Genomic DNA, 15,656 nt, shown 5'->3' with positions numbered 1-15,656 from the left:
ACGTTGTGGGCACGTGCAAAATCTGAAATTACCACTGTACTGGCCTGACGGTAGTGTCATTTGGGCGTGCGCTGCACACGCGTACAGCCTACCACAGCTTAGTAAAAGGGCTTCTGTATATTTATCCTGTGCAGAACGCCAACCAGCCAGTATTTCTCATTGTCCAGCAGAGAGTAGACATGGCAGTCTGTGCAGCCTAACCGGTAGGTTAGGCCCTAGGGAGTGCTTTGGTGCTCTGTGGTTGTTTTTTCTTTCGGGGGTTTTCTTCTTCTTGAGTTTTTAGCCTGGAAAAAAAACTCCCTGTGCCTGGTCCCTTCTGGGGTTCTGGAGTGTGGGTCCGGTGGGGCCCTGTTTCCCCTTGGGGTGTTAAACCCAGGAGGCCAGGTCCCTCCCCGTTCTCTGCTCTCTGGAGTGGACAGCTTTGTGCCTCTGTTGCCGTGTCTGGGCGGGAGCCTTGAGTGCCTTGCTCAGCCTTCAGCAGCGGGGCTCAAGTTTAAAAAAAAAAAAAGAGAGAGAGAGTAAACAGCACCAGACTCAGTGCCGGTACGTTTTGGCTGTCCGGGAGAGCGGAGTGTTGATTCTGTGCTGGAGGGGAAGTTGTTTTTGCTTGGTTTGTAGGGCGGGTTGCATCTTTCCTCCCTCGTGTTTTTACCGCGGTGATGTGTGCAGCCAAGCTCCTCCGCTGTGGCTCGTGTGCGCACCAGGGGTTGAGGTGCCTGGATCACAGTCCCATCTTTCTGATGATGAGCCAAAGTCGTCCTCGGCGACTCCACCCAATTTGACTGTGGAGCACAGCTCCGTTTTCGGCGGTTCCCGAGCTGCAGGCCCACTTCAGTTGTTGCAGGAAGATATTCGGTCTGGGCCTTTTTTGGCTGGTGAATGCTCAGGAGGGATGGGGCTCCCTCCTTAGTTTGACTGGACTTTATATCAGGCCTGGAAGACAGGTGAGGGAGGTGGGGTCCGTTGGTGGCCAAAAGACCTCCCCTGGATTGGGCTGAGGATCTGGACGGTTTCCCTCTCAGGCTCAGAGGAGGTTTTTAGTGAGCTCGAGGAGGAAGATTCTCTGGATTCTCAGGAGAAAGATGTCTTACTACAAGAGGAGAACCCTTCTGTGGTTAGGGGGTTGAGGCGCATGGATTGCAGCGCCGGCTTTGTGGTGAGCTGCAGTTGTCCTCAATTTGACCACTGAGCACAGTGCGGCAGGAATAGCTTGAAAGGAGGTTGCCTTGCAGGCGGGTTCGCCGCTGGCGGCTCTGCCATTTTGAATTCTTCCAACACTGCAGGGCCGCCGAGAAAGGGGACAGGGGGGACAAAGTTCCCTGGGCCTCCAAGGGGGGCCCGGCGCTGCAGTCCCACCCGCCTGCGGCTCCGTCGTCGACCGTCTACTACCGGGCCGGGCCCCCTGCATTGAAATCACAGTGCCTCTCACCTCCGTGCATCACCAAACCTAACAGCCCTATACCAAAGTATCAAAGTAGGCTACATTAATGCCAGATCTGTAGTCAACAAAACAACAACGATATCAGACTGGATCAACTCAGAAAACCTTGATCTCATCTTCCTCAGTGAAACCTGGATCCACAATCAAAAAGACCCCATAATCCTTGAACTATGTCCTCCAGGGTATAAAATCATCCACTGGACCAGATCAATAAAGAGAGGTAGAAGAATTGCACTAATACACAGAGCTCAATTCACTACCCAAACCACCGCTGAGACCATAACACCCCAACTAGAAATCGCATCAATCAGAATCCAAAACAAATCCCTGACTGATCAGCTGAATTGTGTTCTACTCTACAGACCACCCGGAAATTGGAATGAAAGCCAGCCAATCTTCACGGATTTCATCTCAAACACTTGTGTTAATAACTCCAACATATTAATACTAGGTTTCATAAACCTCCACTTAGAAGACCCCAATTCCGCCAATGCACGTGAATGTAAAGAATTCTTACAGTCCTGGGATCTCAAATGACCTCAAATACAAACCACCCACACTAAGGGACACACACTGGACTTCCTAGCACACAGACTGCACACAGATCATAACCTATCAATAACAAACATCAAATGGTCAGAAAAACCATGGACCGACCATTACCAATTGAATCTATTCCTAAACTGGCGTAAGAAAGGATTAACTCAAACATCAGACCAAACAACTTACACTACAAGAGGGAAAATAGACCCACAAATATTCTGGCAACAGATACATGACAACGGATGGATGACAAGATCCGACTCCACACAATACCTTAATCAATGGGAGAATAGATGCAGACCAATACTAAACGAAATAGCACCTCTAAAAACGAGAACATCAAGAATACAAAACTCAATACCTTGGTACAATGACAAATTAAAAAAACTCAAAACACAAACTAGAAAACTAGAACGAGCATAGAAAAAAGCAAAAAACGAAATCACACTCAATGCCTGGAAACAATTACACAGAAAATACAAATATGCTATTAGACAAACCAAAAGGTCCTATTACAAAACCAAATTAGGACCGGACAACAAAGATCTCAAGAAACTATTTCAACTTGTAAATAAGCTATTAGACACCACCCCAGTCACTACATCCAACACAGACATCCCACATGCAGACAACCTGGCCACCTACTTAAAGGAAAAAATAACAAAACTATGCAGCACCCTTCCTCATCATAACACCGATATCGAAAATTTCTTCGACAACCTGGATCTAACCCCGGGTGGTTACCCAGCTGATCGAATCTGGTCTATATTCAATACACTTACCACCGAATCAGTCATACAAGCGACTCGCAGATTCGCCAAAACCCACTGCAAACTGGACACATGCCCCAGTCACCTACTTAAATGCGCCCCCAACCGATTCATAGAAGACCTTACATCCTACCTTAACTTCATGCTACAACAAGGCTCCTTCCCCAAGGAACATAGCAACATCCTAATTACCCCAATACCTAAAGACATGAAGAAAAAAAACAAATGATCTCACCAACTACCGACCAGTTGCGTCTATCCCTCTAGTAGTAAAATTGATGGAGAGCTTGGCGACTAAACAACTCACGGAATACCTGGACAAGTTTTCAATACTTCACGATTCACAATTAGGATTCCGCTCCCACCATAGCACTGAGACTGTACTAGTTACTCTCCTGGCCAAATTCAAGAAGGAAATAGCTATAGGTAAAAGCATACTCCTCCTCCAATTTGACATGTCGAGCACATTCGACATGGTAAACCACAATATATTACTGAGACTCCTTGACCACTTTGGGATTGTTGGAAACGTACTTAACTGGATTAAGGGCTTTCTTACCACCAAGAACATACCAAGTAAAATCAAACTCAAATATATCATCACTATGGAAAGCAACATGCGGAGTACCTCAAGGATCACCACTATCACCAATACTCTTCAACATGATGATGATTCCACTGGCAAAGTCCTTGTCCAATCGAGGTCTCAACCCATTCATCTATGCAAATGACGTCACAATATACATCCCCTTCAAACAGAACTTGACAGAAATAACCAACAAAATTAATGACGGCCTTAACATCATGGACTCCTGGGCAAATTCATTCCAACTGAAACTGAACACTGAAAAAACACATTGCCTCATCCTCTCATCACAACACAACAAATACAAACCCGCTACCATGACTACCTCAGGCCACACTCTCCCTACCTCAGAAAGCTTAAAAATACTCGGGGTCACACTTGATCGGAGCCTCATACTAGAGAACCAAGTAAACACTGTAATAAAGAAAATGTTCCATGCAATGTGGAAACTCAAACGAATAAAACCTTTCTTCCCGAGGGAAACTTTTCGAAACCTAATACAATCAATGGTCCTAAGCCATGCAGATTAGTGTAACGGAATCTATGCAGGTTGCAAAGCACAACTCACAAAAAAACTCCAGACCACCCAAAACACAGCAGCCAGACTGATATATGGTAAAACACGATTCGAAAGTGCCAAACCCCTACGAGAAAAGCTGCATTGGCTCCCAATCAAAGAACGGACCATCTTCAAAATCTGCACCTTGGTACACAAAATCATCTACGGTGTAGTACCAGGTTATATGATAGACCTAATAGATCTACCAACCAGAAACAGAATCAGATCATCAAGATCATACCTAAACATACTTTATCCAAACTGTAAAAGGCTAAAATACAAAACAACCTACGCATCTAATTTCTCCTAAATAAGCGCACTACTATGGAACGGACTCCCAAATACAGTGAGAACAATCCATGACCACTCAAGACTCACCTATTCAAAAAAGCCTATCCCAACGATCCAAACAAAAATCTCAGCACCCAGCGACATATCATAACCAGTGATCGTACAGAACAATTCATAATCTTCACCTCTTTCGACCCCTTGATACCTGGCCCCATCCTATCTCATATGATCACAATATAACTTTGTATCTGTTATTAGCCGAATTGGCAACAGCCTCTACGGTACTATGTAAGCCACATTGAGCCTGCAAATAGGTGGGAAAATGTGGGGCACAAATGCAACAAATAAATAAATATTCGGTCTGGTCCTTTTTTGGCTGATGAATGCTCAGGAGAGATGGAGGAGGAAGATTCCCTGGATTCTTAGTCTTTCCTTAAGTGTAGTTTTGATTTATTGGCTCTCTTGCTGCAAGCGTCCGTTTGTGCGTGGCTAGTGGCCTGTGCTTACTTTCACTGGGCAGATTCGGTCTTGGACAGGGCTGGTTTAGTGCAGCAGTTGGTCAAGTTGGAGATGGGCTCTTCTTTCCTGGCTGATGGCCTTTATGATTTGCTATGTGCACCAGCAAAGAATATGTCCCTCGTAGTCGCGGCACGGAGGGCGCTTAGGCTACGGGGTTGTATTACCCTACTCTCTACTCACCCAGGTACCCTCCCAACACAGATTAGGCAGTAATTTGGAGTCGTTATTCGATAAGAGGGCAGATCAAAGAGATATGGAATCACAACACGTTAAGCACCAAACTTCTTCCCCTAGGGGACAGAGAGGACAGATAAGGGTCTCAGAGCTTCAAAAAAATGGGTTTTACGTTTCTGAGATCCTTTCACCTCCCTTGATTTAGAATTGCCCATTTAATGCCTAGTTCATCCATTCTGGGGGAGTTGCATTGGACACCTGTAAAATATCGCACACTACTTAAACATCTTCCTTCTAGAAACCTGTTTTCAGTATGATGTATACAACTGGAACAATTTACCCTTGAAGTTGTGGTGTGTGTAGCATTATTTGATGATTTGAACAAAGATAAATGCTTGACTGCTTTCTTCTACTTTCCCATTTTATTTTGAATGATTTTCTGGTATTGTTTCTTTTTATGTGAAGTATTACATATGTTTGTTGTAAACCATCTAGAATTATGTTGATAGGTGTATGTTTAAAGAAATAAAATGAAATGAAAAAACAATGAAACTCTGACATAGGGGTGTCCTGTTTGCTGTTCTAGGCATTGGTCACTTTCAAGGATGTTGCTGCTTATTTCTTGGAAATGGACTGGGACCTTCTGGGAGAATGGCAGAAGGAGCTGTACAAGAAGGTCATCAAGGAGATTCATGACATCCTCATCTCACGAGGTAAATATGTTTCTCTATCATCCTCCACACAAGCACATTATGGAATCAGTGGTGTAAAAATCACAGGAACTAGATACCATGAGCACCTGAAATTTAGATCCTGGTTTCTGATACCATCCCATATGCAATAGGAGCCTGTGAAAGACTCCACTTCTACAGGATCTGCAAAAGATGCTGCTCTCTGTTGTAAGATAAAATGTACAACTTAAACTAGAGGCTTCACACAGCACCAGCAGGAGTCTCTCTCCCATTCCCATACAAAATATTTTGGCACAGAAGACCAGAGAGAGATTTCCTCTGAGACTTCTGCATAAGGTCATGACATATCAGCTGCACACGTCAACTATACTGTACAACATATAACCTCTCCAAATGGTAACCAGAAGATTGGCAGCTGCAATGCCTCCACCTAGGAGGGAAACGAAGAGAAATCTCTATACCAGAAAACCTCTATGATATAATCTTAATCAAGTGTCGGAGCACTGCTGCCTCTTCTCTCCAAGCTTTGTCAGTCAAATACACACGTCTCAAGATATCTATTGTCACGCTCAGTCGCCAGATCTGCACCACTCTTTCTCAGTCTCTTCCTTTCTTCACCAAGCACGCTCTTTACTCCCGAGTCGACAGTCTGCAATCAGGGTTTCCGGACAACAGGCAAATCACCAGAAGTGCTTTATTATCTCCTGAGTACATTTACTCTGCTTTAAGGCTTCACAGGCTTTCCCCTCTCCTCAGTGTAGCTCCACTTTTAAACACACTTCATTTGAGCCCTGCTTGCAATACAGTTCAGCTTGGGCCTGCTTTCCACACAGTTCACTTTGGCCCTGCTTTCAATATGGTTTCCTCCAGCACTGCTTCTAATCCAGTACTTAGTGGTACTGCTCTTTCACACAGCTAATGAGCACTGCTCACATTTCAGTTCAGTTAGCAATGTTTTCCTCATCAATTCAGTTTTAGCACTGCTTTCAAACACAGTTTAGTTTAGCATTGCCTTCAAACACAGTTCATCTTAGAAATGAAATTAAACAGTTCAATTCAATGGCAATATGGTCTAAGTCACTTTCTCACTCTTAGACCTAATGACCCACCTCCCTCATTTGTCAGCACAAAACCACCTGACATCCACCCACCGGGTCAATTCACCAAGGCTTCATTCACTCTCTCCAGTTCAGTTCATAACTCACTTTAAGAGCCCTCCACCAGCACTTCCATTTCCTCCTCATTCTCCCCTCCTTCCACCTCCTCCAGTTCCATTCTCTCCTCCCCTTCCTCTCGGTCTAGGGGCTCCTCCCTTCCCCCATCTGATTCCATCTCCCAATCACACCCCGGCTCCTCCCTCTCTTGCATAGAATCTTCTCCCTTCACCTGATCCCTCTGCTGTCGCTGCACTGCCTTCTGGACCTTGTAGTTTCTTAGTTCCTGGTTTCTCTGACGTTGCCCTGCCTTCTGGGCTTTGTAGTTCCTTGGTTCTGAATCTCTCTGGTGCTGCACTGCCTTCTGGGGCTTGTAGTTTCTTTGCTCTTCACACTATACACAGACCTTCATGCACAAATCACCCACTGCTCCATCAAAACATGAAGCAGAGGGAACCTCCCGAGGGATTCTACAATTACAATTTAAATGTAATTTTCCTACTTCTTATCAACAGGTTATTCAATTCTTAATCCTGATGTTATATTCAAGATTAAAAAGGAAGATGAGAAATATTTCACTCAACAATTTGAGTGGGAGGGAAAAGAAAATCCAAATGACCTCTTCAGTAAGTAAATGTTTTGGATTTAATGGGCTTTGCATTTTTAGATCACAGGAGATGGGTCAATAACATCAAACATTTGGCCACTTAAAATCAGTTTCCTAATTTAGTATTATCAGATACCTTGTGAATGTGTTTTCTCATCACAGACCTTCCAATTGTAACATCTGTGTTCTCCCTGAGTATTAAGCAAGAGGAAGATCTCCCCTTCATGGAAAATCCTGAATCAGAGATGTCTGAGCAGACCCTGACTTCTATAACAGGTAAGTACAGAATTCCTGCTTCACATCTTTACTAAAAGCTGGAATCATTCAGGAATTCAGCGCTGGTGAGATAAAAGGCTGTCATCTCCTCTTCTTCTCCCTCTGTCTGTTTCCCTGCTTTGGAGAGATTAAACTGTCTGTGGAGATGGAGGAGGCACGGATAGAGATGGGTATCCCAGCTATGGGATCTGGTCTGCAAAACCCTTTACCCTAGAGTTTCTTGGGGTTGTGAAATCTGTACTGTTGAAAGGGCTGCTGGAGGTGGAGAGTCTTCTGCACTGTTGTGTAGGGACATGACTGATGAACATGGTTCAGTTTGACTTAGTCATGGACATTTTGTGTTGCTGATAGGTTAATACAAATCACAGTATATAATGCAGTTTATGGTAATGATGCCATTCCCAATTCCAAAAATGGCGGCTACAACCTCATGCAGGCTGCCATGGGAATTCGCGACTTGTTTATTAATTTTCTAGCAAAATAACTGACTTCATCTCTTAACAGAAAAAATTAAGAACAAGTCTACATTTTGTTACATAACAAACTGCCACCCCCAATAATGAAAAACTATAAGTAGACCCTCCGCATCCCTTATCTCTCCCCTTCCCCTCACTCCCCTCCCCAAAACTCAGATTGTCCTTCCAACTGGAGGAATCGCTCCACAATTCTTGATATTTGCATTTATTAGATTTTAAGGTAGTCAATCTATATTGTTTGCATATAATATACAGCCTGTTTTTGCATGGTCCGTGTATGCCAATGTGAGGCAATCAGCAGTCGAGCTGCTGTAAAAACCAATAGCATTAATGTATCCATAGCTCCCGTTATCCCTTCCACTCTCCCACTTAGTAGGGCATTTTCCATAGTACACGCTATATGAGTCTCGAGTAACTGTTGCCCATATGCAGATACCTCCTTCCATAATTTTTGGACCCTAGGACATTCCCTCCAGATGTGAGTATATATTCCCCTCCGGCTACACCCTCTCCAACATAAACCATCCCCTTTCCTCATAATGGCTTGCAGTCTAGATGGAGAGTAATGCCATCTCACAACAAGCTTCCATATTCTGCCATTTGCTCCTATAAAGCCATTTGGGCTTTTTCTGTACCTTGAGTCAATATCAAAAGATCATCTGCAAACAAGGAGACTCTATGTTCCTTATCTCTTATTATAAGTCTTTTAATTTCCCTAAATGTTTGTGCCAGAGGTTCTACTACCAAGGCAAGCAACAGGGGCGACACTGCTTCTGCTATCATAGGTATCCACTCTTGATGAGCCTTCCAAAAGATAACATAACTGTGACGAAACTCTGGGTTTCTAAGCCTGAAAACTGTATTATTTCATGAAATGTTTTCTACTGGTTGGCCAGCAGATGGCTCTTGTTTTGAGTTTTAAAGCTGTAGCAGAAAAAAAGGCTTTCTCTTTTCCTGTTTAAGCTTATGGAAAGGCAATCTGCAATCATTGGCCAGATACTTTCAAAGTTGATGCCCTGGGGCTCTGATTAGCCCTGGACTTCAAACTAGACAGGAGGTACTGGATTTTTTCTTTATTCTCAGGGTGGGGGTACAGAGGAGGAACATCTGTGTCCTGAGATCCTGTTCAATTCTTGTGAACAGTTACGTTCCTGAACTCCCCAGGTGCTACCCAGGTAGTAACAAGTGTTAATATTTTTAATTGCTTGCTGTACTTTTTCATCTGCTTTTTCAAACATTCACTGTTCATTTTCATGATAATAAACCTATAGTTTATTAGTTCTGCCATCCTGGACGACTAAGAATCCTGGTTTGTGTTTTTGGGTTTGCTGTCTAGAAATTGTGGAACTCCTGGAGTCAGGGCCGGTCTTAGGCAGAGGCGACCAAGGCGACTGCATAGGGCCCTGCGCCGAAGGGGGCCCCGCGCTCAACTCTGCCTCGCTCGTAACTCCGCTCCGACCTCCGCCTCTGCTCGCCTTAGTCGCCTGAGATGATCCCCATTTCCCGCGGCTCGGCCACTCCGCTCCCGTCACCACCGGCGCGGCGCCCACTCCCGGCTTGGGCCCGCTGAGCCCGCCATCAGCTCCCGAGTCCCCAGACCCTGGCGACTAACTGAGCGATGCCAGCCCAGGCAGCGACGGCCCCGACGGCGACGACAGACAGTTGCAGCGCGACGGCTCACCTCCAGGCTCCAGCTTCCCGCTCAATGTCCCGCCTTCTGATGTATTTCCTGTTTCCGGATGCGAGGGCGGGAGTCACTGAGCGGGAAAAGCTGGAGCCTGGTTGGAGTTGGTGAGGACGTGAGGTGAGCCATCGTTGCTGACGCCAACAGTTATGCACTTATGCCAAATTGAAATCGGATTCCATGCAGGCAGGAGATCAGGAGAAGTGTCTCTCTCATCTAACGACGCTTACGGACGGTGCAAGGGTTGGAAATGTCTGCCTCCCTGAGAGGAAATTTGGTCCAACAACATTAGTTGCTGGAGAAGCTGAGTAAGTAAGATCTTCTGGCATGGAAGAGGCTGTTTCTAACATATCTGGGTTATTTTCACATAGATCTGCAGATATTTCTCCTGATAAAAATTTGGATGGCAATAGCAGATTTAGCTAAAACACTGCTTCCAGTAATTAATGATATGACACCTCGAATTAATCATTTGGAAGCTAGACTGCAATCACAGGAAGAAAAGATTACTAAGCTAAAATCTGAGAATGGAAATCATGAAGTAGCAAAATCTGATATAAAGTAGGTACAATCAGTTCAAACTATTTTAGTAACAGATGTGGCTACTTGCCTCTCTGGTTTGATGGGTTACAGAATAATAGGGGAATTTGAAAGTACTGGATCTTTTCTTAATATTTTTCCTTTATTCTCCTTTGTTCTGAGAATTGGAACTACTAATTGTAGTGGACTTGAACTGAATAATTTCTGGTGAGGGGGGGTTTCATGATAGCATTGTGCTTATTATTTCAATCAGGTTTTTTGTACAAGTTTAGCTTCATTTTTCTTTATTTGAAATTTCATAAATAAAAAAAAATGTTCTAAAAATGGAATAATCTTATCAATGGGGTGGAGCTAGGGTAGGGGTGGGGCTAAGGTGGGCATGGCTAGGATGGGGCCCCACCAAATTGGTCTGCATAGGGCCCCGCACTTGCTAAGACCGGCCCTGCCTGGAGTTTGGCCCCAGTGTTCTAGAAATCCCCAGAGAATAATCTGAGAGTTGGAGACTAGCTCAGAGGCAAGCAGGACACAGTCGGTGGGAGGAGGGTGCTAGTATAGAGCACATGCCCAGGTGCAGGCGGTCCTGAGCAGTGTTGGACAGAGAACCCTCCAGGTGGCCACAGTGTTAACCCCAGGCGGGTGCTAGGCGTTTGATGACAATAACACTTTATTTTTATAGTCCGTAATACCTCACAGTTCTATGTGGGTTACATGCGAGACTAGACAAATCAGAAATTACAGCATATTATCATGAATTAAAACTAATATGTTCATTTCCTTCCATAATTCTGAAACAAATCTGTTTTGAACTTGATGCCTGAACTATCCAGGAAGAAATTTCCTTGTCTATTTTAGCAGTCTGATACGAAACCAAAGGGTCTATACACATAGGCGGTCGGTGGCCCAACTGTTTGGGGAGGCTAAAGGGGGCGGGGTAGGAGTGGGGCCAGGGGTGGAGCTTTAAATCCATAATTGTCTGATAACACACAGAAAAAAAAAATAAAAAAGTCACAATTAATACCTTTTATTAATTTAGATATTAGATATGTATCATATGTCAAAGAATAAAGTGGTTGCTCAAAGCATATACTAACCACAGTCGCTCAACTGCAAAACACTATGCACAACTTTGTGCAAAAACAGAACCTTACTGTACCATAAATATTACATTGGGCAGAACCTAATACACCAATATACCACCATACGGAAAATGCAGACTGTCAACAATAGGAAACAAGGATCATATCACAATTCTCATGTAGAGCCACAAAACATCCTAATTAATGTTTAATGTGGGATAAGATGCCATAAATAAGTAAATAAATATAAACTTTTAATGTTGAGCACCTGATTCTCAAAGTGGACATATTCCAAACACTATAATGAAAATAAAATGATCTTTTCTACCTTTGTTGTCTGGTGACTTTGTTTTTCTGATCATGCTGGCCCAGTATCCGATTCTGCTGCTATCTGTCCTCTTAACTCCGTTTCCAGGGCTTCCTTTCCATTTATTTCTTTACTTTCCGCCTGTCTTCTTCATTTCTTGTCATACATCCGTAAGTAAAAGCTGGGTCCTCCACAGACTTGACTGTCCAGTGGATCCAGCTTCTGCCTATTTTCTCCATCCATGTGCAGTTTTTCTCCTCTCTTCCTTTTCCCTCATCTCATCTCCTTCTTCTCTCTTCCCTCCACTCCCCTCTATGTCCAGCAATTTCTCCTCTCTCCCTGGGCCCACCCCTCCCATCCATGTCCATCCATGCTCCTCTCTCCCCTGCCCCCTCCATTCACCCATATCCAGCAATTCCCCTCTCTCCCTGGGCCCTGCCCTCCCATCCATGCTCCTCTCTCCCCTGCCCCCTCCATTCATCTATATCCAGCAATTCCCCTCTCTCCCTGAGCCCTGCCCTCCCATCCATGCTCCTCTCTCCCCTGCCCCCTCCATTCACCCATATCCAGCAATTCCCCTCTCTCCTTGAGCCCTGCCCTGCCCTCCCATCCATGTTCATCCATGCTCCCCTCTCCCCTCCATTCACCCATATGCAGCAATTCCCCTCTCTCCCTGGGCCCTGCCCTCCCATCCATGCTCCTCTCTCCCCTGCCCCCCTCCATTCACCCATATCCAGCAATTCCCCTCTCTCCTTGAGCCCTGCCCTGCCCTCCCATCCATGTCCATCCATGCTCCTCTCTCCCCTGCCCCCTCCATTCATCCATATCCAGCAATTCCCCTCTCTCCCTGAGCCCTGCCCTCCCATCCATGCTCCTCTCTTCCCCTCCCCCCCTCCATTCACCCATATGATGTCAGAAGAAGGCGGGACACTGAGCGAAGGGAAGCGCTTTCACTGACGCTGCGCTGCCGGACTCGGAGGTAAAATTTAAAAGAAAAAAAAAAAGGAAAGGGATCTTAGGGGAGAGAAGAGGGCGGGCAGTTGGGACATGGGAGCGGGAGGGCGAGGTAAGCATGGCGTGGCGGCGCCCTCCAGAGGTCAGGGCCCCCCTGACCTGCTTACCATGTTGTTGGGCCGGCCCTGGGTGCAAGACTCGTGCGGGAGGGCAAGCCTCTTATACGGGGCGCCTATGTCTATACACCTCTTTTGTGTTTCACCCTTCATAGATGGAAAGTACTCTTCTACCATCTGCTGCTTGCCTTCCAGTAATAAATCCTACCCGATCAGGGTTAATTATAGTGGGCTGTGAGGGAGGGAGTGACATAGAGGCAGAAAACACTCCCTCACTAGGATGTATCCTATCCGGCTCCGTAGCTTTTTCCACTTTCAGGTTTTTGAGCTGTTTATAAACGCTTTCTTCTACGAACGGCGCCGTATCCACTCCATTCTCAGATATTCCCTCCTCAACCAACTAAGATCCTTCTCCAGAATTTTATTCCGTGAACACTGAAGCAAAGTATTTGTTTAGCACATTCACTTTATCCTCATCACTCTCCGCATAGCTATTCTCAGCGTCTTTCAGTCTTGCAATTCCGTTCCCCAATAGCTGTATTTCCTTCTTCGCTTCTTTAAGTTTAATCCGATAATCTTTTCCGTGATCCTCTCGTTGTGTTCTTTTGTATTTCTTGAGCAAAGCCTCTTTTGCTCTTATTTTTTCAGCTACTTCTTTGGAGAACCACATAGGCTTCCTGTTTCTCTTGTTTTGTTTACTTTCCTTGTGTAAAGATCGGTTGTCCTATTATAGCAGTTTTCAGCTTGGACCACTGCACTTCCGCTTCACCTGTTCTGACCCCCATGCCATCAGCTCCTTCTTCAGATATTCCCCCATTTTACCAAAATCAGTACGTCTGTATCTTGAAACACCTAGTACCTTCCTGGGGTTACCCTGGGGCCACCTGAAGAGTCTGCCCATCACTTTTACTCAGTTCCCCCTCCCCTCTACCTATACCCTCTAGCCCCATCCACCTACTGCTCCTCCCCCACCCCAGCCCCATCTTCTACTGTATTCCTTTTCCTTCTAACCGTAACCCCTAGCCCCATCTAACTCCTGCTCTTTCCCCCAGTCCCATCCATCTTCTGCTCTGTTCCCTTCCCACTCACACCCCTAGCCCTATCTCCTGTTCCAACCCCCTCCCCTACCGCCCCTCTCCCCCTAGCCCCATCTGCCTCCTGCTCCTCCCCCCACCCCATCCATCTTCTGCTCCTTCCTTCCTCCTCCCACACACCAGTTTCATCCATTTTCTGCTTTCCAGGATCTCTTGTCTATTTGACTTTTTTTTTCCACCATCATTTCCTCTGTGTCCCGGTCCCTATTCCCATGTTCAGTATCTGCCTTCTGTGTCCCCATTCCTCCCCCGTCCCATTTCTCCCCTTCTTTCCTCTGCACTTCCACCCTAGCCTCTTCTCAATCTCCCTGTGCCCGTTGCAATGCAGCCTCTTCACACTCTCTCTCTCTCTCTGCCCCCTGCAGTAAAGCTGCTTCTTCTCTCTCTCTCTCTCTGTACCCCTTGCCATCCAGCCTCTTCTGACTCTTTCTCTCTCTTTCTGTCCCATGCAGTGTCTCTTCTCTCCCTCATTCACTCTCTGTTCCCCCTGCCATGCAGCCTTCTCTGTTTCTGTGCCCCCTGCCATTTTCCATCTTTACTCTCTCTGTTTTTGTTCTTACCAAAGTTAAAATATTTTGCATCGGAGGTCACATGACGCTATGAGCTAGGCAGGACGTTTGCTGTTTAGCTCTGAGGCCCTTGCCCTAGATCGAACAACATTGCAGAGACTGGACCCGTCTTAAATGACCGTTTCACCATCGATAACGCTTCTAAAGTGCCTATGGACAAATATTTACAAAAATCGCCGAATATAATGGTACAAAGGTCAGTAAAAAGGAAAAAACAAAACCGGAAACGTGGAAGGGAAAATGGTGGACGGCCTGCCCGAAACTCCACCATCGATAACTTTTAATGACCAGCAACTTACTCAACTGACGACAGCGATCGCGAGCGCGTGGGACCCGAAATGGGCAGCACTTAATGAGAAAATAGACAGTTACCAGTTGATCCTGGACGGATTGGGAACCCGCACCAGCGATTTAGAAACGAGAGTATCCGCGCTCGAAGATGACACCCGAGACTTTGGTCCAGATTTACGAGGCCTACAACAGCAACTGAAGGAGCAAGAAGAGAGGCTGGAGGACCTGGAAAGCCGTTCCCGGCGGAACAATGTCCGCATAGTGGGCCTGCCAGAACAGCTCTCAGAACGCAACTTACATACTTGGCTGGAACGATGGCTGGCAACCGAACTAGCCCTTACAGATTCTTGCGGTTCCCTAATAATAGAACGTGCACATCGCGTGGGACGGCGCACAGAGGAAAACGCAAGGCCGCGGGTAATAGTGGCGAAGATCTTAAACTACCAACATAAAATGGAAATATTACAGGGGTTCAAGCTCCGTAGGGACTCCTTGAAATATGGAGGTAAATCCATTTTGATTTTTCCAGACTACACGCAACGAGTCCAGGAACAGCGCAGGAAATTCCACCCACTCTGCGCCCAACTTGCAACAAGAAAAATAAAATTCACGCTACAGTACCCAGCGAAACTACGCCTTTGTATTAATGAGCGGTGGCAGACCTACAACACGGTGGAAGAAGCGCAAGCAGTGCTAACAGAACAGCATCTATTGGACGGGATATGAAAGAAAGACTGAATGGTAACTAAATGTGTCTGAATAGAATTCTGATCTGTTGTCTGAAGTGTAACTAAAGTCAAACTGAAAGCAAAGATATAGAGATCTGGGGTAGGGGCCTCGAAGCGCCCACACGTGTTACTCCTAATCTCGCAGGCTCAATAGTCTGTGCAGATGATCTGGGGTAATTCTATTGGAAAGGGAAGGGAGGGAGAGGGGG

The 15,656-nt window shown here is 45.7% G+C and overlaps 2 protein-coding genes across 2 annotated transcripts in view; both read left to right on the top strand.

The window, feature by feature from the left end:
• LOC115462713 (protein ZNF783-like) overlaps positions 1–5,510 on the top strand; it is a 36,722-nt gene extending 31,212 nt beyond the window's left edge. Inside the window, exon 6 of the mRNA XM_030192714.1 lies at positions 5,470–5,510. The gene's annotated coding sequence lies outside the window, so the exon portion shown is untranslated. The remainder of the gene's footprint in view (positions 1–5,469) is intronic.
• LOC115462239 (zinc finger protein 81-like) overlaps positions 1–15,656 on the top strand; it is a 130,822-nt gene that overhangs the window by 110 nt on the left and 115,056 nt on the right. Inside the window, exon 2 of the mRNA XM_030192250.1 lies at positions 7,499–7,612. Coding sequence (XP_030048110.1) covers positions 7,499–7,612 — 114 coding nt within the window. The remainder of the gene's footprint in view (positions 1–7,498; positions 7,613–15,656) is intronic.

Source organism: Microcaecilia unicolor, chromosome 2 (assembly GCF_901765095.1).
Source record: "Microcaecilia unicolor chromosome 2, aMicUni1.1, whole genome shotgun sequence".
Taxonomy (NCBI): Eukaryota; Metazoa; Chordata; class Amphibia; order Gymnophiona; family Siphonopidae; genus Microcaecilia; species Microcaecilia unicolor.
This window is presented reverse-complemented; position numbering and strand designations above follow the sequence as displayed.